This window comes from Acanthochromis polyacanthus, chromosome 1, assembly GCF_021347895.1.
Source record: "Acanthochromis polyacanthus isolate Apoly-LR-REF ecotype Palm Island chromosome 1, KAUST_Apoly_ChrSc, whole genome shotgun sequence".
Taxonomy (NCBI): Eukaryota; Metazoa; Chordata; class Actinopteri; family Pomacentridae; genus Acanthochromis; species Acanthochromis polyacanthus.
The window spans coordinates 42669928-42695862 of NC_067113.1; the positions used below are offsets into that span (position 1 = coordinate 42669928).

General features: G+C 37.4%; 1 protein-coding gene across 2 annotated transcripts in view; it reads right to left on the reverse strand.

Moving 5' to 3' along the window:
- The window catches only part of ppfibp1a (PPFIA binding protein 1a), a 70385-nt gene that overhangs the window by 5098 nt on the left and 39352 nt on the right, over nucleotides 1–25935 (reverse strand). Inside the window, exons 15-18 of one of the 2 annotated variants that reach the window (XM_051956812.1) lie at nucleotides 25044–25176; nucleotides 24839–24961; nucleotides 22972–23122; nucleotides 13578–13689 (exon numbers count right to left, since the gene is read on the reverse strand). In XM_051956812.1, coding sequence (XP_051812772.1) covers nucleotides 13578–13689; nucleotides 22972–23122; nucleotides 24839–24961; nucleotides 25044–25176 — 519 coding nt within the window. Of the gene's footprint in view, nucleotides 1–13577; nucleotides 13690–22971; nucleotides 23123–24838; nucleotides 24962–25043; nucleotides 25180–25935 lie in introns of both variants that reach the window. The other variant, XM_051956806.1, reaches the window with a different exon arrangement.

Genomic DNA, 25935 nt, shown 5'->3' on the forward strand with positions numbered 1-25935 from the left:
ACGAGCTGCCCATGTCCCACAGCTCGTCGTGGAGAGGGTGAGAGGGGTTGTCCAGGATTGCCCTGATTTTGTAGTTTCCGATAATGGACAAGAAACGTCATTTTTTTGTCCGAAAATCGACAAAAAACGTCATAGTTTAGTATGTCGACCGAAAATGAACAAAAACGTCATAGTTTAGTATGTTGTCCGAAAATGGACAAAAAACGGCACTCTGTGTCCGAAAATGAATGAAAACATCAAAGTTTAGTATGTGATCAAAAATGGACAAAAAAACATCATAGTTTAGTATGTTGTCTGAAAATGAACAAAAACGTCATAGTTTTGTGTGTTGTCAAAAATGGACAAAAAAACATCATAGTTTAGTATGTCGTCCGAAAATGGACAAAAATAGCATTCTGTGTCTGAAAATGAACAAAAACGTTATTGTTTATTATGTCATCGAAAATGAACAAAAACGTTATAGTTTAGTATGTCATCTGAAAATGGACAAAAAATGGCATTCTGTGTCCGAAAATGAACAAAAACTTCATAGTTTAGTATGTTGTTCGAAAATGGAGAAAAAACGCCATAGTTTAGTATGTCATCCGAATATGGTAAAAATACGTCATAGTTTAGTATGTCATCTGAAAATGGACAAAAAAAGTAATAGTTCAGTATGGCGTCCGAGAAATGGACAAAAAATGTCATAGTTTAGTATGTCATCGGAAAATGGAAAAAAAAACATCATAGTTTAGTATGTTGTCTGAAAATGGACAAAAACGTTATTGTTTATGTCATCGACAATGAACAAAAACGTTATAGTTTAGTATGTCATCTGAAAATGGACAAAAAATGCCATAGTTTGGTATGTCATCTGAAAATGGACAAAAAATGCCATAGTTTGGTATGTCATCTGAATATGGACAAAAAATGGCATTCTGTCTCCGAAAATGAACAAAAACTTCATAGTTTAGTATGTTGTCCGAAAATGGAGAAAAAATGTCATAGTTAAGTATCCATCCTCAATACACCGTTTTATCCTCATTAGGGTCGCAGGGGGTGCTGGAGCCTATCCCAGCTGACTCGGGCGAAGGCAGGGGACACTCAGGACAGGTCGCCAGTCTGTCACAGGGCGACATACACAGACAAACACTCACTCTCACATTCACACCTACGGGCAATTTAGAGTACTCAATTAACCTCAGCATATTTTTGGACTGTGGGAGGAAGCCGGAGTACCCGGAGAAAACCCACGCATGCTCAGGGAGAACATGCAAACTCCATGCAGAAAGATCCCAGGCCCACCCCGGGATTTGAACCAGGGATCTTCTTGCTGCAAGGCGAAAGTGCTAACCACTACCCCACTGAGCAGCCCATAGTTAAGTATGTCATCTGAAAATGTACAAAAAACGTAATAGTTTAGTATGTCGTCCGAAAAATGGACAAAAAAGTGTCATAGTTTAGTATGTCGTCCGAAAATGGACAAAAAAACGTCATACTTCAGTACGTCAACAAAAAACAACATAGTTTAGTATGTCATCAAAAATGGACAAAAAACGGCACTCTGTGTCCGAAAATGAACAAAAACGTCATAGTTCAGTGTGTCGTCTGAAAATGGACAAAAAACGTCACAATTTAGTATGTCGTCAAAAATGGACAAAAAACGGCATTCTGTGTCCGAAAATGAATAAAAACATCATAATTTAGTATGTCGTCAAAAATGGACAAAAAACGGCATTCTGTGTCCGAAAATGAATAAAAACGTCATAGTTTAGTATGTCATCAAAAATGGACAAAAAACGGCACTCTGTGTCCGAAAATGAACAAAAACGTCATAGTTCAGTGTGTCGTCTGAAAATGGACAAAAAACGTCACAATTTAGTATGTCGTCAAAAATGGACAAAAAACGGCATTCTGTGTCCGAAAATGGACAAAAAACGTCACAATTTAGTATGTCGTCAAAAATGGACAAAAAACGGCATTCTGTGTCCGAAAATGAATAAAAACATCATAATTTAGTATGTCGTCAAAAATGGACAAAAAACGGCATTCTGTGTCCGAAAATGAATAAAAACGTCATAGTTTAGTATGTCATCAAAAATGGACAAAAAAACATCATAGTTTAGTATGTCGTCTGAAAATGAACAAAAACGTCATAGTTTTGTGTGTCGTCAAAAATGGACAAAAAAACGTCATAGTTTAGTATGTCGTCCGAAACTGGGAAAAAAATGTCTTCGTTTAGTATGTCGCCCGAAAATGGACAAAAAGAGCATTCTGTGTCTGAAAATGAACAAAAACGTTATTGTTTATTATGTCATCAAAAATGGACAAAAATCAGGCTGCCCGTATAGCTCAATGGGTTAAGCAGGTGAACCACATATAGGAGCTGGTCTCAGATGCAACGACCCAGGATCAATTCCTGCTCGCGACTCTTTGCTGCATGTCTTTTCCCCCCGTTTCCTGTCACTCTCTCACTTCGCCTGTCAAATAGAGCTGATAAAGCCCAAAAAACAAAATATAAAAAAAAAAAAAAATGGACAAAAAACATCATGGTTTCGTATGTCGTCTGAAAATGGACAAAAAACAGCATGGTTTAGTATGTCGTCTGAAAATGGACAAAAAACAGCATGGTTTAGTATGTCGTCAAAAAATGGATAAAATACGTCATAGTTCAGTATGTCGTCCGAAAATGGAGAAAAAAAACATTATAGTTTAGTATGTCATCCGAAAATGGACAAAAAAACGTCATACTTCAGTACGTCAACAAAAAACTACATAGTTTAGTATGTCATCAAAAATGGACAAAAACAGCACTCTGTGTCCGAAAATGACCAAAAACGTCATAGTTTAGTATGTTGTCTGAAAATGGACAAAAAATGGCATAGTTTAGTATGTCGTCCGAAAATGAACAAAAACTTCATAGTTTAGTATGTTGTCCGAAAATGGAGAAAAAACGCCATAGTTTAGTATGTCATCCGAATATGGTAAAAAAACGTCATAGTTTTGTATGTCGTCTGAAAATGAACAAAAACGTCATAGTTTTGTGTGTTGTCAAAAATGGACAAAAAAACGTCATAGTTTAGTATGTCGTCCGAAACTGGGAAAAAAATGTCTCCGTTTAGTATGTCGTCCGAAAATGGACAAAAATAGCTTTCTGTGTCTGAAAATGAACAAAAACGTTATTGTTTATTATGTCATCAAAAATGGACAAAAATCAGGCTGCCCGTATAGCTCAATGGGTTAAGCGGGTGAACCACATATAGGAGCTGGTCTCAGATGCAACGACCCAGGATCAATTCCTGCTCGCGACTCTTTGCTGCATGTCTTTTCGCCCCGTTTCCTGTCACTCTCTCACTTCGCCTGTCAAATAGAGCTGATAAAGCCCAAAAAACAAAACATTAAAAAAAAAAAATGGACAAAAAACATCATGGTTTCGTATGTCGTCTGAAAATGGACAAAAAACAGCATGGTTTAGTATGTCGTCAAAAAATGGATAAAATACGTCATAGTTCAATATGTCGTCCGAAAATGGAGAAAAAAAACATTATAGTTTAGTATGTCATCTGAAAATGGACAAAAAATGCCATAGTTTGGTATGTCATCCGAAAATGGACAAAAAAACGTCATACTTCAGTACGTCAACAAAAAACTACATAGTTTAGTATGTCATCAAAAATGGACAAAAACGGCACTCTGTGTCCGAAAATGAACAAAAACGTCATAGTTCAGTGTGTCGTCCGAAAATGGACAAAAAACGTCACAATTTAGTATGTCGTCAAAAATGGACAAAAAACGGCATTCTGTGTCCGAAAATGAATAAAAACATCATAGTTTAGTATGTCATCAAAAATGGACAAAAAATGCCATAGTTTGGTATGTCATCCGAATATGGACAAAAAATGGCATTCTGTGTCCGAAAATGAACAAAAACGTCATAGTTTAGTATGTTGTCTGAAAATGGACAAAAAATGGCATAGTTTAGTATGTCGTCCGAAAATGGAGAAAAAACGTCACAAGTTAGTATGTCGTCAAAAATGGACAAAAAACGGCGTTCTGTGTCCGAAAATGAATAAAAACGTCATAGTTTAGTATGTCATCAAAAATGGACAAAAAAACATCATACTTTAGTATGTCGTCTGAAAATAAACAAAAGCGTCATTGTTTTGTGTGTCGTCAAAAATGGACAAAAAAACGTCATAGTTTAGTATGTCGTCTGAAACTGGGAAAAAAATGTCATCGTTTAGTATGTCGCCCGAAAATGGACAAAAATAGCATTCTGTGCCTGAAAATGAACAAAAACGTTATTGTTTATTATGTCATCAAAAATGGACAAAAATCGGGCTGCCTGTATAGTTCAATGGGTTAAGCGGGTGAGCCACATATAGGAGCTGGTCTCAGACGCAATGACCCAGGATTGATTACCGCTCGCGGCTCTTGCTGCGTGTCTTGCCGCACTCTTCTCCCCCGTTTCCTGTCACTCTCTCACTTAGCCTGTCAAATAAAGGCCCAAAAACAAAATATAAAAAAAATGGACAAAAAACATCATAGTTTACTATGTCGTCAAAAATGGACAAAAAAATCATTGTTTCGTATGTCGTCGAAAAAAGGACAAAAAAGTCATACTTCAATATGTCGACAATAAACGACATAGTTTAGTATGTCATCCGAAAATGGACAAAAAACGTCACAGTTTAGTATGTCGTCAAAAATGGACAAAAAAACGGCTTTCTGTGTCCAAAAAAGAACAAATACGTCATAGTTTAGTACGTCATCAAAAATGGACAAACTACGTCATAGTTTAGTATGTCGTCCGAAAATCGACAAAAAACGTCATAGTTTAGTATGCCGTCCGATAATGGACAAGAAACGTCATTTTTTGTCCGAAAATCGACTAAATACATCATAGTTCAGTATGTCATCAAAAATGGACAAAAAAGTCATAGTTTAGCATGTCGTCCGAAAATGCACAAAAAATGCCATAGTTTAGTATGTCATCCGAAAATGGACAAAAAGCGTGATATTGTCGTCTGAAAATAGACAAAAAACGTCATAGTTTAGTATGCCGTCCGATAATTAACAAGAAACGACATAGTTTAGTATTGCGTCCGAAAATGGACAAAAAAAACGCCATAGTTTAGTATGTTGTCCAAAAATTAACAAAAAACGTAATTTTTTGTCCAAAAATCTACAAAAAATGTCATACCTTAGTATGTCATTCGAAAATGGACAAAAAACGTCATAGTTGAGAATGTTGTCTGAAAATGGACAAAAAACGTCATAATTTAGTAAGCCATTCCAAAATGTACAAAAAACATAATAGTTTAGTATGTCGTCCGAAAATGGACAAAAAACGTCGTAGTTTAGTATGTCGTCCAAAAATGGAAAAAAAAGTCATAGTTTAGTATGTCGTCCAAAAATGGACAAAAAAAATCATTATTTCGTATGTCGTCCAAAAAAGGACAAAATGTGATAGTTCAGTACGTCGACAAAAAATGACATAGTTTAGTATGTCGTCCAAAAATGGAAAGAAAACGTGATAGTTTAGTATGTCATCAAAAATGGACAAAAAACGGCATTCTGTGTCCGAAAATGAACAAAAACGCCATAGTTTAGTATGTCGACCGAAAATGGACAAAAAACGTCACAGTTTAGTATGTCGTCAAAAATGGACAAAAAACGGCATTCTGTGTCCAAAAACAAACAAAAACGTCATAGTTTAGTATGTCGTGTGAAAATGAACAAAACGTCATAGTTTAGTATGTCATCAAAAATGGACAAAAAACGTCATAGTTTAGTATGTCGTCCGAAAATGGACAAAAAATGCCATAGTTTAGTATGTCATGCGAATATGGTCAAAATACGTCATAGTTTAGTATGTCATCCGAAAAATGGACAAAAAATGGCATAGTTTAGTATGTCCTCAAAAATGGACAGAAAATGGTATTCTGTGTCCGAAAATGAACAAAAACGTCATAGTTTAGTATGCCGTCCGAAAATGGGCAATAAACGTCATTTTTTGTCTGAAAATGGACAAAAAACGTCATAGTTTAGTATGTCGTCCGAAAATGTACAAAAAACGTCATAGTTTAGTATGTCGTCCAAAAATTGACAAAAAACGTCATAGTTTAGTATGTCATCCGAAAATGTACAAAAAAAGTCACAGTTTCGTATGCCGTCCCATAATGGACAAGAAACAACATAGTTTAGTATTGTTATCCGAAAATGGACAAAAAAAACGTCATAGTTTAGTATGTCATCCAAAAATGGACCAAAAATGCCATAGTTTAGTATGCCGTCCGAAAATGGACAAAAAGCGCCATAGTTTAGTATGTCGTCCAAAAATGGACAAAAATACATAATTTTTTGTCCGAAAATCGATAAAAAACATCAGAGTTTAGTATGTCGTCCGATAATGGACAAGAAACGTCATTTTTGGTCAGAAAATCGACAAAAAAAGCCATAGTTTAGTATGTCGTCCGAAAATGGACAAAAAACACCATAGTTTAGTATGCCGTCCAATAATGGACAAGAAACGTCATTTTTTGTCCGAAAATTGACCAAAAAAACATCATAGTTTAGTATGTCGTAAGATAATGGACAAGAAACATCATTTTTTGTCAGAAAATCGACAAAAACGTCATAGGTTAGTATGTCATCCGAAAATGGACAATAACGTCATAGTTTAGTATGTCATTGGAAAATGGACAAAACGTCATCTTTTGTCCAAAAATGGACAAACAACGTCATACTTGAGTATGTCGTCCAAAAATGGACAAAAAACATCATAGTTTAGTATGTCGTCTGATAATGGACAAGAAACATAATTTTTTTGTCCGAAAATGGACAAATATCTCATAGTTAAGTATTCCGTCTCAAAACAGACAAAAAAGTCATAGTTTATAATAATAATAATGGTTACATTTATATAGCGCTTTTCAAAACACCCAAAGCGCTTTAAAATAAATCCATTATTCATTCGCTCACACATTCTCACTCTGGTGGTGGTAAGCTACATTTGTAGCCACAGCTGGGGGCAGACTGATGGAAGCGTGGCTGTCAATCAGCGCCTACGGCCCCTCCGACCACCACCAACAGTCACACGCATTCATACACCAGTGTGAGAGCACTGGAGGCAAGGTGGGTTAAGTTTCTTGCCCAAGGACACAACAGCACATGACTAGGCAAAAATCATCATAGTTTAGTATGTCGTCCAAAATATGACAAAAACATCATTGTTTAGTATGTCGTCCCAAAAGTCACAAAAAAACGTCATAGTTTAGTATGTCGTCCAAAATATGACCAAATATGCCATAGGATAACCTCTGTAGTTGTTAAAGTAGGGTTAGGACCACATACTAAACTATGGCATTTTTGTCACATTTTGGACGACATACCAAACAATGACGTTTTTGTGACATTTTGGACCACATACTAAACTATGCCGTTTTTGTCACATTTTCGGACGACAATACTAAACTATTGTGTTTTTTGTCCATTTTCGGACGACATACACTATGGCATTTTTTGTCACATTTTGGACGACATACTAAACTATGACGTTTTTGTCAAACTTTGGACCACATACTAAAATATGACTTTATTTCCAAATTTTGGACGACATAAGAAACTCTGACGTTTTTGTGGCATTTTGGACCACATACTAAACTATGACATTTTTGTCACATTTTGGACGACATACTAAACTATGACATTTTTGTCACATTTTGGACGACATACTAAACTATGACATTTTTGTCACATTTTGGACCACATACTAAACTATGACATTTTTGTCACATTTTGGACCACATACTAAACTATGACATTTTTGTCACATTTTGGACGACATACTAAACTATGACGTTTTTGTCAAACTTTGGACCACATACTAAAATATGACTTTATTTCCAAATTTTGGACGACATAAGAAACTCTGACGTTTTTGTGGCATTTTGGACCACATACTAAACTATGACATTTTTGTCACATTTTGGACCACATACTAAACTATGACATTTTTGTCACATTTTGGACCACATACTAAACTATGACATTTTTGTCACATTTTGGACCACATACTAAAATATGACTTTATTTCCAGATTTTGGACCACATACTAAACTATGACATTTTTGTCACATTTTGGACCACATACTAAACAAGAAATGCACTCATAGAGTGCAGAGTTCCACTGAGACTGTTCATTCCTCAATTTGTGTATTCAGAAACAATGGCAACATAAAATCTGGTCATTTAATATAGATGTACCCACATACTAACTCCATGAACAAAAATTACCTTACGTGAGCACAGGCATGCGTTGTGCATGGGTAAATTTTTACAGATAACAAACTGTGTGACCGAAATTTGCAGCGGTTTGCAGGTAAATGACACAGTGTTAACTTGTTGTCCACCCAGAGAAGACCTCTTTCTGCCGGCCGCTATATCTCACAATGGGAAATCCTTAACAAATCCATGGATACAGTATATAAGATCTAATCACTCGGTCCTTGTGTCATTTCTAACCTTCCCTGACAATTTCATCCAGATCTGTCCAATTTTGAGTAATGTTGCACACACAGACAGATTCACAAACACCAATCGTCACATAACTCCCCTGCGTTGCTTGTCGGAGTAAAGAACAAATGTCAGTGTATTTGATCTACACTAACGGTCGCATTTACAGTTTTGTGATGTTCTAAGAAGACGTGACTCACTGTTCACCCAGTTGTGGTCCAATTTGCGTTCTGTGTCCGAAAATGAATAAAAACGTCATAGTTTAGTATGTCATCAAAAATGGACAAAAAACATCATACTTTAGTATGTCGTCTGAAAATAAACAAAAGCGTCATTGTTTTGTGTGTCGTCAAAAATGGACAAAAAAACGTCATAGTTTAGTATGTCGTCTGAAACTGGGAAAAAAATGTCATCGTTTAGTATGTCGCCCGAAAATGGACAAAAATAGCATTCTGTGCCTGAAAATGAACAAAAACGTTATTGTTTATTATGTCATCAAAAATGGACAAAAATCGGGCTGCCTGTATTGTTCAATGGGTTAAGCGGGTGAGCCACATATAGGAGCTGGTCTCAGACGCAATGACCCAGGATTGATTACCGCTCGCGGCTCTTTGCTGCGTGTCTTGCCGCACTCTTCTCCCCCGTTTCCTGTCACTCTCTCACTTAGCCTGTCAAATAAAGGCCCAAAAACAAAATATAAAAAAAATGGACAAAAAACATCATAGTTTACTATGTCGTCAAAAATGGACAAAAAAATCATTGTTTCGTATGTCGTCGAAAAAAGGACAAAAAAGTCATACTTCAATATGTCGACAATAAACGACATAGTTTAGTATGTCATCCGAAAATGGACAAAAAACGTCACAGTTTAGTATGTCGTCAAAAATGGACAAAAAAACGGCTTTCTGTGTCCAAAAAAGAACAAATACGTCATAGTTTAGTACGTCATCAAAAATGGACAAACTACGTCATAGTTTAGTATGTCGTCCGAAAATCGACAAAAAACGTCATAGTTTAGTATGCCGTCCGATAATGGACAAGAAACGTCATTTTTTGTCCGAAAATCGACTAAATACATCATAGTTCAGTATGTCATCAAAAATGGACAAAAAAGTCATAGTTTAGCATGTCGTCCGAAAATGCACAAAAAATGCCATAGTTTAGTATGTCATCCGAAAATGGACAAAAAGCGTGATATTGTCGTCTGAAAATAGACAAAAAACGTCATAGTTTAGTATGCCGTCCGATAATTAACAAGAAACGACATAGTTTAGTATTGCGTCCGAAAATGGACAAAAAAAACGCCATAGTTTAGTATGTTGTCCAAAAATTAACAAAAAACGTAATTTTTTGTCCAAAAATCTACAAAAAATGTCATACCTTAGTATGTCATTCGAAAATGGACAAAAAACGTCATAGTTGAGAATGTTGTCTGAAAATGGACAAAAAACGTCATAATTTAGTAAGCCATTCCAAAATGTACAAAAAACATAATAGTTTAGTATGTCGTCCGAAAATGGACAAAAAACGTCGTAGTTTAGTATGTCGTCCAAAAATGGAAAAAAAAGTCATAGTTTAGTATGTCGTCCAAAAATGGACAAAAAAAATCATTATTTCGTATGTCGTCCAAAAAAGGACAAAATGTGATAGTTCAGTACGTCGACAAAAAATGACATAGTTTAGTATGTCGTCCAAAAATGGAAAGAAAACGTGATAGTTTAGTATGTCATCAAAAATGGACAAAAAACGGCATTCTGTGTCCGAAAATGAACAAAAACGCCATAGTTTAGTATGTCGACCGAAAATGGACAAAAAACGTCACAGTTTAGTATGTCGTCAAAAATGGACAAAAAACGGCATTCTGTGTCCAAAAACAAACAAAAACGTCATAGTTTAGTATGTCGTGTGAAAATGAACAAAACGTCATAGTTTAGTATGTCATCAAAAATGGACAAAAAACGTCATAGTTTAGTATGTCATCAAAAATGGACAAAAAACGTCATAGTTTAGTATGTCGTCCGAAAATGGACAAAAAATGCCATAGTTTAGTATGTCATGCGAATATGGTCAAAATACGTCATAGTTTAGTATGTCATCCGAAAAATGGACAAAAAATGGCATAGTTTAGTATGTCCTCAAAAATGGACAGAAAATGGTATTCTGTGTCCGAAAATGAACAAAAACGTCATAGTTTAGTATGCCGTCCGAAAATGGGCAATAAACGTCATTTTTTGTCTGAAAATGGACAAAAAACGTCATAGTTTAGTATGTCGTCCGAAAATGTACAAAAAACGTCATAGTTTAGTATGTCGTCCAAAAATTGACAAAAAACGTCATAGTTTAGTATGTCATCCGAAAATGTACAAAAAAAGTCACAGTTTCGTATGCCGTCCCATAATGGACAAGAAACAACATAGTTTAGTATTGTTATCCGAAAATGGACAAAAAAAACGTCATAGTTTAGTATGTCATCCAAAAATGGACCAAAAATGCCATAGTTTAGTATGTCGTCCGAAAATGGACAAAAAGCGCCATAGTTTAGTATGTCGTCCAAAAATGGACAAAAATACATAATTTTTTGTCCGAAAATCGATAAAAAACATCAGAGTTTAGTATGTCGTCCGATAATGGACAAGAAACGTCATTTTTGGTCAGAAAATCGACAAAAAAAGCCATAGTTTAGTATGTCGTCCGAAAATGGACAAAAAACACCATAGTTTAGTATGCCGTCCAATAATGGACAAGAAACGTCATTTTTTGTCCGAAAATTGACCAAAAAAACATCATAGTTTAGTATGTCGTAAGATAATGGACAAGAAACATCATTTTTTGTCAGAAAATCGACAAAAACGTCATAGGTTAGTATGTCATCCGAAAATGGACAATAACGTCATAGTTTAGTATGTCATTGGAAAATGGACAAAACGTCATCTTTTGTCCAAAAATGGACAAACAACGTCATACTTGAGTATGTCGTCCAAAAATGGACAAAAAACATCATAGTTTAGTATGTCGTCTGATAATGGACAAGAAACATAATTTTTTTGTCCGAAAATGGACAAATATCTCATAGTTAAGTATTCCGTCTCAAAACAGACAAAAAAGTCATAGTTTATAATAATAATAATGGTTACATTTATATAGCGCTTTTCAAAACACCCAAAGCGCTTTAAAATAAATCCATTATTCATTCGCTCACACATTCTCACTCTGGTGGTGGTAAGCTACATTTGTAGCCACAGCTGGGGGGCAGACTGATGGAAGCGTGGCTGTCAATCAGCGCCTACGGCCCCTCCGACCACCACCAACAGTCACACGCATTCATACACCAGTGTGAGAGCACTGGAGGCAAGGTGGGTTAAGTTTCTTGCCCAAGGACACAACAGCACATGACTAGGCAAAAATCATCATAGTTTAGTATGTCGTCCAAAATATGACAAAAACATCATTGTTTAGTATGTCGTCCCAAAAGTCACAAAAAAACGTCATAGTTTAGTATGTCGTCCAAAATATGACCAAATATGCCATAGGATAACCTCTGTAGTTGTTAAAGTAGGGTTAGGACCACATACTAAACTATGGCATTTTTGTCACATTTTGGACGACATACCAAACAATGACGTTTTTGTGACATTTTGGACCACATACTAAACTATGCCGTTTTTGTCACATTTTCGGACGACAATACTAAACTATTGTGTTTTTTGTCCATTTTCGGACGACATACACTATGGCATTTTTTGTCACATTTTGGACGACATACTAAACTATGACGTTTTTGTCAAACTTTGGACCACATACTAAAATATGACTTTATTTCCAAATTTTGGACGACATAAGAAACTCTGACGTTTTTGTGGCATTTTGGACCACATACTAAACTATGACATTTTTGTCACATTTTGGACGACATACTAAACTATGACATTTTTGTCACATTTTGGACGACATACTAAACTATGACATTTTTGTCACATTTTGGACCACATACTAAACTATGACATTTTTGTCACATTTTGGACCACATACTAAACTATGACATTTTTGTCACATTTTGGACGACATACTAAACTATGACGTTTTTGTCAAACTTTGGACCACATACTAAAATATGACTTTATTTCCAAATTTTGGACGACATAAGAAACTCTGACGTTTTTGTGGCATTTTGGACCACATACTAAACTATGACATTTTTGTCACATTTTGGACCACATACTAAACTATGATGTTTTTGTCACATTTTGGACCACATACTAAACTATGACATTTTTGTCACATTTTGGACCACATACTAAACTATGACATTTTTGTCACATTTTGGACCACATACTAAAATATGACTTTATTTCCAGATTTTGGACCACATACTAAACTATGACATTTTTGTCACATTTTGGACCACATACTAAACTATGACATTTTTGTCACATTTTGGACCACATACTAAAATATGACTTTATTTCCAGATTTTGGACCACATACTAAACTATGACATTTTTGTCACATTTTGGACCACATACTAAACAAGAAATGCACTCATTTCAGAGTTCCACTGAGACTGTTCATTCCTCAATTTGTGTATTCAGAAACAATGGCAACATAAAATCTGGTCATTTAATATAGATGTACCCACATACTAACTCCATGAACAAAAATTACCTTACGTGAGCACAGGCATGCGTTGTGCATGGGTAAATTTTTACAGATAACAAACTGTGTGACCGAAATTTGCAGCGGTTTGCAGGTAAATGACACAGTGTTAACTTGTTGTCCACCCAGAGAAGACCTCTTTCTGCCGGCCGCTATATCTCACAATGGGAAATCCTTAACAAATCCATGGATACAGTATATAAGATCTAATCACTCGGTCCTTGTGTCATTTCTAACCTTCCCTGACAATTTCATCCAGATCTGTCCAATTTTGAGTAATGTTGCACACACAGACAGATTCACAAACACCAATCGTCACATAACTCCCCTGCGTTGCTTGTCGGAGTAAAGAACAAATGTCAGTGTATTTGATCTACACTAACGGTCGCATTTACAGTTTTGTGATGTTCTAAGAAGACGTGACTCACTGTTCACCCAGTTGTGGTCCAATTTGCCCTTCAGATCCTCCTCCTCTGACCCGAGAGCCTGCAGGGACAGCTGCAGCTTCTTCCTGTGGAGAGGCAGCTTCATGCCCAACTCCTGAAATCATAAACAGACGACTGCTGTCAAATAGTCAAACATCAGGCATGTTCAGATCTTTTTTTTTTTTTAATTCGCTTTTTATTCCATAAATACGTCAGCAGATACACAATTTCTTACAAACGTACATTGCAAACTTTTTTTCTAATGTATAAATGAACAGACATACAGAACAGGTGTATATAAATCATAAAAAAGAGAACACCTACATGCACACCTGAAAAAGAGACAATCCGCTAAAACACAAAACAAAAACAAATGAACCTGTGTAGCAGAGAACCAGGGAGTGTTGCATTACAGCTTACAGGGCTCCAGACTGCGACTAAATGGTCGCATTTTGTGACCAAAATTTGAGCGAGTGCGAGTAAATATTTCATCTACTCACGCATGTGCAACCAGCATTCTTCATATGGGATGGAAACAAAGTAATGTTGGTTTAGCACATCCATCAAAGGCCTGTAGGTGTGAAGCAGGAAGCCCTCCACAATGAGGATGTGAGTCTCCTCCTCCTCCTTGTGGTCGGACTTCGGGACCATCTCTGTGTCCACAGTGTTATTAACGCCATGAGACTTCTCAAACTTCACCCGGTTCTCCAGCCAGATCCTACTCATCATGGCATCCATGCCCAGAGCAGTGATGACATCGTACTGCTTAAAGCCATCTTCACCAACTTCAATCTGATCTTGGGGCTTGAAGAAGTCATCCTGATGGACCACGCAGCAGTTGGGCAGGTTCTTGATCAGGCGGTGGGTGAGGGTGGTTTTCCCTCCATCGGTTACGCCGCCGATGCCAATGATGTACTTCATGTTCTCGGATTAGTCAAAGCTCGGAAAAAAAAAAGAGTCAAAAAAGTCAACAAAAACCGAATCAGGAGTGATCGGACGTGGAAGACAGCTGAAAAAGAGAAGGTTGCAGCAGGAAACGTCAACTACTGCAGTCCTCCATGGCACTTGACTTTAGTGAGTAAGGTAAGAGCAGAAAGGGAGCTGCCACTCGGACGCAGTTCTTCCACCCAGAGAAGACCTCTTTCTGCTGTCGCTGCTACACATACTGCCCTAGTTGAGGTTTTAGGTGGAATATTCCTTTTATCCAGTCCCTCAGGTCTCTTTGAGGATTTTGGATGGAATACTCGGTTAAACCAACATTTTAGGTGCATTTCCAGGGACTTTTGGTGAATGTTCCTTTAAGGTGGATGTGTGAGGACCTTGTAGGTGGAATACTTCCTGAAACCAACCTTTAGGTCAACATTCAAAGATTTAAGGTGGAATATTCCTTTAAATCAAACTAAATTTAATGTTTTGCTCATTATCAAGTGAGAAACCTCAATCCAGACTCCTCATAATGATGTTTGACATTTATGCTGCTGTTATTTGTTAAGTCTAGATTAAATGACAGAAATCTACAACTGTAATTTTATTTCAGGACTCGGTTATTAAATGTCAAAACAATCCATGTGACTCTGAAAACTCAACAGCTTTACAAACTCTAAGATTAAACTCTCCACAAGGATCCAAAAGAAGTTGGACTTCTGCATGAGAGCTTTAATTATTCTTCATCTACTTCCTGAAAAGTTTGGTCAATAAAAAAGACAAAAACTAATATTTTCAGCTGAACTAAAGACAGACTTTGGGATTTTCTGCTCACATGTTGTGTTGTTGTAAAACCCCCTGGAAACCAGTGTTTGTCCTGTTTTTGTGTGACTCCTCGGTGACCCTAGACAGCGTAATGTTTTTTGAGCAACACACCATACTATGATGTTTTTACAGTGAAGGTTCTACTATGGAACCAGTTTGACATGTTCAGGCATTCTTTGTGTGAAAACTCAGAGATTTCAGGTATTAAAAGCTGGTTTTCAACTTTCTTTGTTAACTTTCTGCTTCAATTTTAAACTAAGTTTACTTCACTAAGCAGCCCTCTGGACTTCCAGTAAGCTGTGTTCCTATTGGCTGTCCAGGTGGCTGCTTGGTGTTATCAGGAACACCTGAGCAGCTCAGTGTCTTCCTGCTTTATGTCTGCAGTCAAACATTTCCTCTGCTTCTCTTCACTGAACCGGGTTTGGCTCTGTTGCTTTAGTTTGTTCTTTAGGTGATGGCTTGCAGCTTCCAGCAGTGAAATCGTCTTTAATGTGTTTGGTGTGTTTTAGGGCTTTGTACTGGATAGTAGTCTTGGTAAATGTGGTTCTTTAGCCACAGTTAGCACATGGTGCTAATGTGTGCAGTGATTAGTGGGTTTGGTGCAGCTGAGTTGTGTCTTTATATTGGCTGTAGTGAGCCTTTAGAGGTTTTTGGTCAGACACATTCTGTATTCTTGTTTGTGAACCAACGCTGGTTGTCCAGAAGGTAAGAGTTCCTGTCCTGATTCTCTGTTTAAAGAGCTTCTCTGGTAGGCTGCAGGAGACTTTAGCGTTTGGGTTGTGCTAGTTTGGTTTTTGTACGGTTTCATTTGGACGACTATCTTGAGGCCCCTCCATGTGGTTTAGTGAGGTTTTCTGGAACAGTTCTACAAAGCAACCTGCAGCAGAAGAGACTTTGAGAGTTTTTAGGAAGTTCTGGAGACCAGACTTTAGAGCAGCAGAAACATTTGTCAGCATTTTGAGTAGGAGAAGGTGAGCTTCAGAGTAGAAATGAGAAGGAAACCTTTTTGACCCGTGTGGTGAGGTCCTGTACCACGAGTTTGAGCATGTTGTGAAGATGTCTGTAGTTCTTTAGTCTGAAAGCACCAGAAGAGTCGACTCATTAAAGGAGAAAATAGGAGATATTGTTGATTCTTCTGTTGCTTTGCAGTTTAGTTTCCTTAGACTGAATATCAAGTTTATATTTTAAATGATTTATTGTGTGAGCCCAAGAAGACTTCAATAAACTCCCTCCATCCTCTGGACACAAGAGATTTTGTTAAATCTTTTTGTTTAAATATGTTTTTGAGTTTTAATCATAGTTTTTTTTCTCTTTGCTTGTTTAGTTTTGTGTGAAAGGTGCTAAACAAATAAAGTTGAATTGAATAACTGACTAACTCATGATTGTGACAACCAGTATTTTCATTGTGATTTAAGGGTCTGTTTCATTTTTATGGCCGGGGTTAAAAATTTTGACAGAAAAAAAGATTAAAGAAATAAATTACATTTTAAAAAGCCATTAAAGCAAAGGTAAAAAAAAATTTATACAATAAAACTTTTAGAAAGAAAATTAAACATCAAATACAATAGTTATTTTAAACAGACAAAATATTTCATTAGATAATTAAACAAGATACAAAACATGTAATTATGGAACTAACATTTTTAAACAAAAATATTTAACAAAGATGAAATATTACATAAACATTTCAAATGCAATTAAAAAAGAATATTAAACATTTAAAAAAAACATTTTATTAGATTATTAAACCTTTAAAAAGGCAAAAACATTTAATTAAAAATTAAATGTTTAATTAGACAATTATATCTTAAAGACAATAAAACTTTAAATAGGAATTGAATGGAAAATACAATGAAGCATTTAAAAAGAAAATTAAACATTAAAAAGTGGTAAAACATTTAAAATGAAAAAACTTTAACAAAGATTTAATCTAAAACAAACATTGGGAAAGAAAAGGATTTTTTTTCAAACAAGCTGATAAAACATTTGAAAAAGCGACACAAATTAAAAAGACAAAACATTTAAAAATCAAATCAGACATTAGAAAAGAAAAGGTGAGAAAAGAGCAAAACTAAACATTTAGGAAGAATCAAACTAAAGACAAAACATTTGAAAAGACACCAGTTAGACTTTAGAAGATCAAATTAAACAGAAGAGACAATAAAACGATCAAAAAGAGCAAAAACGGATAAAGGTCTTAAAGCATTTTCTAGTCTGAAATGAAAACAAGTTGTTTCTTCAAATATTTCCTCTTTCTATATTCTTGGTTTCATTGTTGACAGATTTACTAAGAACTCACTTCAGAAAACTGCTTTCCAGATAAAGTTTACTGGTAGTTGAAGGCATCAATCAAACTAATGTTACCTTCTGATCTCCACAAACTTTGCTGTTCAGTGAAGAGAATCAAAGTTTGTTCAGTATTTCTAAAGAACCCACAGGTGAAGGTCTGAGAAGAACTCAGATCGATGGTCTATGTGAAATCAAGACTCATGGTCACAAGTTTTAGGGCTTCTGTTAACCACAAAGTTCAAACTAACAGAGACGTACTGAGAAACTTTTAAGACTTCAGTCCTCAGACTGTCGAAAGATTCAAACTAACAGTGAACTACTCAGGAACTTCAAAGATATCAGTCCTTGGACTGTTTGAAGGTTAAATCTAACAGAGATCTACGGTGGGACTTAGAAAATTTCAGCACTCGGACTGTCTAAAGATTCAAACTAACAGGGATCTACTCAGGAACTTAGAAGATTTCAGTCCTCGGACTGTCTCAAAGTTCAAACTACCAGAGATCTACTGTGGGACTTAAAAAATTTCAGCCCTCAGACTGTGTGAAAGCTCAGGTTCTGAGGACTCGGGAGGTCTGGAGGCTTTGGAAAGTCTTGGAACTGAGGGTTCAACCCTCCAGCACAAAGGCTGAAGTCCAACCTCCTGAGAAAAACAGTTGAAAAATAACTCGAAAATGGCAAGAAATAGAAGATAAATGCGCAAAAAAAAGAAGACTTCTTGTCTGAGTGAGTAGCTCAGGGGGTAAGAAGAGAGACTACCAAGTGGAAGGTAGCAGGTTTAAGACCCATCACTGGCACTTTTCTTTCTTTTTCTTTGTCAGAATTTTAAAAAAAAATTAAGAAGGGTCTGGTCTTGAACCGGCGACCTGCAGCTCCATAGGCAAACCCTTAACTCACTGAGCTACAGATCAGACAAAAAGAAATAAACTCGTCGTCCCTTTGACATCGTAGTTTCTGTTCCTAATAAAGTGACTACATGGGTGGAGCCAAGGCGGAGTCTGGGCGGAGAGTAGGCGGGGAGGTGGGTGGCGGCCTCCCCACTCTACTCCCCCACCTCCCCCCACTGCCCCACCACCCACTACACCTTCCTCCGCCTGACGAGTTTTTCGAAAATCCGAGTCTCAACGGGTTTACTGAGTTTCTGGAGTTTCCACCAGGTCAGAGGCAGAACAAGCTGTCATGAAGAGGTGTTGAATTTAGCGAGGATGGAGTGACTTTTTACAGCGACTAGAAAGAAGAAGACTAGAAGAGCAAGTCTTTAACCAGCATCCCTAAAATCCATGGAATCGGCTCTAGAGAAATGAAGGGAGGTCAACTTTTATCCGCCTCCATCCAGATGTTCAACTTGATATCTTTACTTTGAGATTTTTAGCACCACAAACCTTTAGTATCACACTTTATGATCGTTTATTAGGACTTTAATGGAATCCACCAACAGATTTAGTTTTTGTTGACAAACTTTATTCTTGTTGTCGTGGGACTGCAGGATTTAAAACTGTTCCTTCTATTTGACCTCATGATTATTAGTTTTAGTGGAGAAAGTTATTTTAGTTGATTAGTCTCTTAAAAACCAAATAATAAATTGGATTAGTCAAGAGGTTTAAATGTCTTACTTTTTCATATATTAAATATGACAAAAAAATATAAAAATAAAGCGTCTTGAGACAATTTGACCTGTATTTGGCGTTCTATAAATAAAATTGAATTAAAATTGTACGTATCTTGTAATGTTGGAGGAATTCAGCCATTTATGTGGGAAAACACATTTTCTTTGTCCATTAATCTGTTGATTGTTTTCTCCACTAATTTGTTTCTTGTTTTAGTTTATTAAATGTCAAACCCAAATATATTCAGTTTACTGTCATTAAAACCAAAAAGGTTTACATTCAAGATGCAGGAATCAGGCAGTTTTTCACTTTTTATCTTAGTTTAGTCAGAAAGAGACACTATATTGCCAAAAGTATTCGCTCACCTGCCTTGACTCGCATATGAACGTCAGTGACATCCCATTCCTAATCCATAGGGTTCAATAAGACGTCGGTCCACCCTTTGCAGCTATAACAGCTTCAGCTCTTCTGGGAAGGCTGTCCACAAGGTTTAGGAGTGTGTTTATGGGAATTTTTGACCATTCTTCCAGAAGCTCATTTCTGAGGTCACACACTGATGTTGGACCAGAAGGCCTGGCTCTCAGTCTCCGCTCTAATTCATCCCAAAGGTGTTCTATCGGGCTGAGGTCAGGACTCTGTGCAGGCCGATCAAGATCATCCACACCAGACTCTGTCATCCATGTCTTTATGGACCTTGCTTTGTGTACTGCTGCACAGTCATGTTGGAAGAGGAAGGGGCCAGCTCCAAACTGTTCCCACAAAGTTGGGAGCATGGAATTGTCCAAAATGTCTTGGTATGCTGAAGCATTCAGAGTTCCTTTCACTGGAACTAAGGGGCCAAGCCCAGCTCCTGAAAAACAACCCCACACCATAATCCCCCCTCCACCAAACTTTACACTCGGCACAATGCAGTCCAACAAGTATGGTTCTCCTGGCAACTACCAAACCCAGACTGGTCCATCAGATTCCCAGATGGAGAAGTGTGATTGGTCACTCCAGAGAAGGCGTCTCCACTGCTCTAGAGTCCAGTGGCAGCGTGCTTTACACCACTGCATCTGATGCTTTGCATTGCACTTGGTGATGTACGGCTTGGATGCAGCTGCTCGGCCATGGAAACCCATTCCATGAAGCTCTCTGCTGAAGCTCTGTTCTTGAGCTAATCTGAAGGCCACATGAAGTTTGAAGGTCTGTAGCGATTGACTCTGCAGAAAGTTGGCCACCTCTTGGCACTATGCGCCTCAGCATCCACTGACCCCGCTCCGTCAGTTTACGTGGCCGGCCACTTCATGGCTGTCGTTTCCACACACTTCCACTTTCTTATTATACAGCTGACAGTTGACTGTGGAATATTTAGGAGCGAGGAAATGTCACAACTGGATTTGTTGCACAGGTGGCATCCTATCACAGTTCTACGCTGGAATTCACTGAGCTCCTGAGAGCGACCCATTCTTTCACTCATGTTTGTAAAAGCAGTCTGCATGCTTAGGTGCTTGATTTTATACACCTGTGGCCATGGAAGTGATTGGAACACCTGATTCTGATTATTTGGATGGGTGAGCAAATACTTTTGGCAATATAGTGTAGTTGATGACGTGTGAACTGTTGCAGCTTGTGAGCCGCAGAAGGTTTTAATGTTTGGAGCAGAGTGTCAGAAAACATTTAGAAACCAACATCAACAAAACACTCAACAAAGATTTGAACATCATTAAAGGGAAATCCAACTTCTGCATGACAATGTCTAATTAAAGGACATTTATTTCCAAAGTAAATGTGTGATATTCATCCTCTGGAGCTTCTCTTCACATCGTCTTCCACCTGGACTGGTTTGGTCGGGAGCATGTGCAACAGACGCGAAAAACTGCACTTTAACATCAATGAATGACACTGAATTTTAACCTCTACATAAATCAGACAGTCTAGATGTGCTGCTCTGTCATTAACTCCTAAGTTTAGGGAAAGTTCAAACAAAAGAGGTGACAGTTCAGATAAGACTTGAGAATGAGCTTACTTTGAACAAACATCTCAGACTTTCTCAGTTTCAGCATCTCTAGCAAGATATTTGAACAAGCAACTCCAGAGATCCAGAAGTTGGAGAGAGTTAGCTTTAGCTGAGCCAAAGAACATGTGGGACGCTAACCTAGCAAACATTTTAGACTTTTCTCTGTGAATTTGGAGAAATAATTTCCTATTTAATGACAGAGCTACACATCTGAACTCAGTCTCTCAACAGACTCTAATTCAGTGTCATCCATCCATATTAAAGTGCAGTTACCCAAAATGTTTGCTGCATGAGCTCCAACAAAACCTGTCCAGGTAGAAGGCCACTTTGACAAACAGGAAGTAGAAGATTCCAAGCAGATTTATAGAAGGGGGAAACGGACTGTACTAAGTGTGGTCGAGTATAGAGGGGGGTTTTGTGGGTTTCTAAAGCTGATGGTGATTATAAGTGAGACATTTGGAGGAGATATTCATTTGCAGTAAATGAAAGTATTTAAAATCTTGGAGTTAATCTTACAAGAACACAAACTCTAACAGAAAACTTTGTTGATAAGTTTTTGTTTTGTTTACAGATGTTAAGTTAAAGGAGTTTTATTTGTGACGTTGCTCTCATTGGCGAGTGGTTCGTTGTTCTCGGGAAACTGTTCGGGTCCTTTACCATGGACTGACTTCTTCTGCTGGCTCCTAAGCATATTTTGTGCCCCGACTGCAATTTACAAAAACTAGAAATTGTTTTTGACCAAGTTACAGGGGGTATGGATAGTAATTAGGGGGGAGCCGCTGACTTAGCCTGCTGCCCTCATGGTCGCTCAACCGGAAGTCCCATGTTCAGATTTTAATCAACATTTGAAAGTCTACTTTGCTTAAGTCATAACTGTAAGCATTTAAGCAAACTGAAAAAAAACCCTGAAATTTCTATTAAATTGAATAGCTGCACTAAAGCATGTAAAGTGGGTAGCAAAAGAAGTTAAAAGTCAAACCAGTTATCTAAAGCAAAGAATGGACAGATTAACTTGAGTGCTGAAACTAAGAAATAGTCGGCTGAAAGTAATGACAACTGGCTGGAACTAAGAGATAAATGCTTAGAAGAGGTAGAAAATATTGGATAAACAGTGTAGTGTAGATGACTAGACTTAATGTAATGCTAAAAGTTGGGGGAGATGGTTTTAATGGTGACTGGAAATAGATAAAATGATGGACAAATCAAGGAAGTATCGATAGGCTAAATGCAAAGGCTAAATGACTGAAATATCCAGATTCTGCCTCAACATCCAAAGTTCATTAGACCGAATGCTCAACTATATGAAAAATGATTTGTAAAGTAAAATCAAAATAACACTTGCAAAATGACAAGTGGTGTCCATAAAGAGGTAGAGGTAATCCGACAGGTCCACATGGGTTCATCTCCCAACAAAAGATTGGAAATTACTGTCTTAAACAAAATTTTACAACAACAGGGAAAGTTTTCAGTTAGAGACCTCATATCTTGTAGAAATTTAGCATCTTCTCTGGATTCAATTCTGGTGTTTTAAGACTCTTACGGTTTCTGACGTTGCTTAACACAGGAAACAGAAGCAGCCTAAAACAAAATAAACCAAATGAAGTGCTGTGTGACTGATAAATATGAATTATTTCTTCATTATTCATCATTCTTGATGGTTCCTGCCTTGACATCTCAAAACGTGCCACAGAAAAATCAAATGGAGAAAGACTTTTGACTGTGTGAACATGCTGTGGGACTTCATATTTCTACTGACCTTCTCCAGATCGTGTTGTGACGCCTGCAGTAACGTTTGTCCTGATTTGATCCAGCTCTGGCCCTGGGCAGCGTACAACCCCAGGCCCTGCTCATGGAGCCACACACATACGTCCTCTTTACTCCACCGTGCAAAAGGAACATCGACACCACTGGGCAAAGACAGACAGTTCGAAATGAAGTCAAACGGCGACCCAGGATGAAAACAAGCATCATTCTAACTAAAAAGGAAGTTTTGTTTCACAATAACTATACATTTTTTACAAGATGCATATTGTTGTTGTTTTTTTGGTTTGTTTGCTTCAGTTGTAACTGTAAAAACAAAAAAAAATGTCAGATTGCCAACTTATGTGTGATTTTCATCCAGAAATTAACTAGATTTAAGCTTAAAATCATTATGATATGTCATCAAAATCACAATATTCAACATGTCTCATTTAAGAATTCCAGAAAATAGAAGTTCAGGAACTTTTCTGGCTGAACTGCAGGATGCGTTTACACAGAGCAGAGAGGAGACAGAAAATTTAAGTAGTAAAACATTCACAGTATGTACTATGTACTACGCTACATACATGTTGATTACAGTTTTTGCTAAATACAGAAACTCAACTTTTTGTGATTTATGGCATAATAACTGCGTCTCTGTACTTCTAGCCATCACTGTGCTGTTTCCATAGAGCTGCAGGATTTTATACTGCAGTAAAAATGAGGCCAAAGTGAGTGAAAATGTGACAGGAAGAAAGAAAACCCAGAAACTGCTTTGATTTCAAAGGGTTAAAAGTAAAGAGTCACTGAGGATAAATCCTGACTAAGAAGAAAAACGCTCGTTTTTGCACTGCTATGCAAACACCGATCAGGACAAACATTAGGACAGCCTGCCTAATATTGTGTTGGTCCCCCTTATGGGGTCAAAAATGTTGTGAACCTTGAACCAGAGGACCTCTCAAGGTGTCCTATGTGGTCTGGACCAAGATGTTGGATCATTTGGGTACTCTGAATCAAACTTGTTCCACTGCGTCCTGTTCATGCTTGATCAGAATGGAGTCAAGGAAGTCATGTTGTCACGTTACTCAAGATGTTACTGATAATAATAATGACTTTATTTATATATCACCCTGAAGAGCAGCCTTCACAACATGCTTTGACAGTTAAAACATGCAACAGAGACAATCAAACAAGACACAGGAGACAAGACAGAGCATGATAATAAATTAAATTAATCATTACCTAGATTAACACGCAAATCAAACAAGGGAACCAGGGAGTTTGAAAATTAAAGAACAAGATTGAGGGTTAAAATTAAAAGTAAAAAAATCTGAGAATTAAAGAATTAGAGAGACAACATCACACCAAAGAACCATGCAGCTAAAAGTCAAATAAAACAAGAGAGAACATAAAAAATAAACAGGACATAACACAGAATAAAACGCTAAAACTAAACAAAGCTAGAAGTAAACTTCACATAAAAGCAAGTCTATAAAAGTGATTGAAGTCAGTGACTCTGCAAGCCTCATCTCCTCAGGTGTGATGATGTTCATGTGATGTAGTGGGACTTCTTTCCCAATGAAGGTAGGCCAGTGACCTTTAGGATTTCCATTTGTATGAACAATATTTATTTGGGTGTCAAAGTCTCATCAACACAGACATAAAAATCCAAGCTTTTCCAGCAGAACACCACATAATATGACCAACGCTATTCATCTGTCAGTGTTCTTAGTGTTGTGGCTGATCGGTGTAACTGGAGAATCAAATTATTTCTTACAATTTGTAAATACAGGAGTTAAATTATACAGCAATCTTGAGCACCTGGATTTTGCTGTTTGTTTCAGGCATTAATTTCAACAGAAAAACGTTTGGAGAACGCCTACTTGTGCTTTGGTTCACGCGACCAGCCGAGTCGAGGTCCGGCTGTGGCTCTGACTCCGCCCCTCCTGAACTCCATCTCAGCTGCATCATCGAGGTTGAAGGAGGTGGAGTGACTCCTCTTCAGCCTGCAGGAGAATCACGTTATATACGAGTGAGATTATCCTCTTACATTCGTTCAAAACACAGATGACGCACCACGAAGTTTACCTGCCAAAAAACTTCTTCAACCCTCTAGACTTCTTTTTGGTTTCTGGGGAGGACGGCAGAGCAGCTCCATCGTGAGATTTTCGAGGAGGAACGCCAGCCAAGTCGAGGTGCTCCGTGCCTTTGCGGTCTGTCTCTGCTGTAAAATAATTACACACAAATCATCATGACAGTAGATAAACACTGCGACAGTAATGGATGACCCACCACCACTGAGACCAAACTCCCTCAGACATCTCTGGCTCAGATTCAAACAGCACTAGAGCACATCATCTACACAAGCATCCCATCGAACACAGGCTGAATTTAAGCTTAAATCAGCAGCAGAACTGACACCACTCATGCAAAAGACTAGCTAACTACTACAACCAACTTTGAGAAAGGCAATATACCTAAACTGGAAAAAACAGGAACAGCTTCATTGCAGATGGTTAAATGTCATGGATAAAAGGCAGCTGGATCACTGATAAAGACAACCCACACCTAAGTACTATTAAAAAAAAACAAAAAAAAAAACGTCTGAACCCCTCTGAAAGGTAGCTTTTCATCAGGGATTAAAAGCAGTGATTCCCTACTTTTCTTGTCAAACTGTGTTCAGATCCTGTTAAACATAACTTTTTTGTTGAGCTGCTCACAACTTGCAGAATAAGAGCGGCGCACAAACAGAAAAAGGTTGGGAACCACTGATTTTATAAAGGTTGTTCTATCAAAAAACAGTATGATAATGAGTTTATGTGACTGAAATGTTCACATAAGAGCGTCAGTACTGTCTTTCTGCATCCAGCTTTATCATCCAGAGCTGCCATACTGCAGGTCACATTACCGTCCTGTACTACTGTACCTAACACTGGTGCACTGGCACTCCGGCTGCGATCTTCACGATTTACAGTCATAA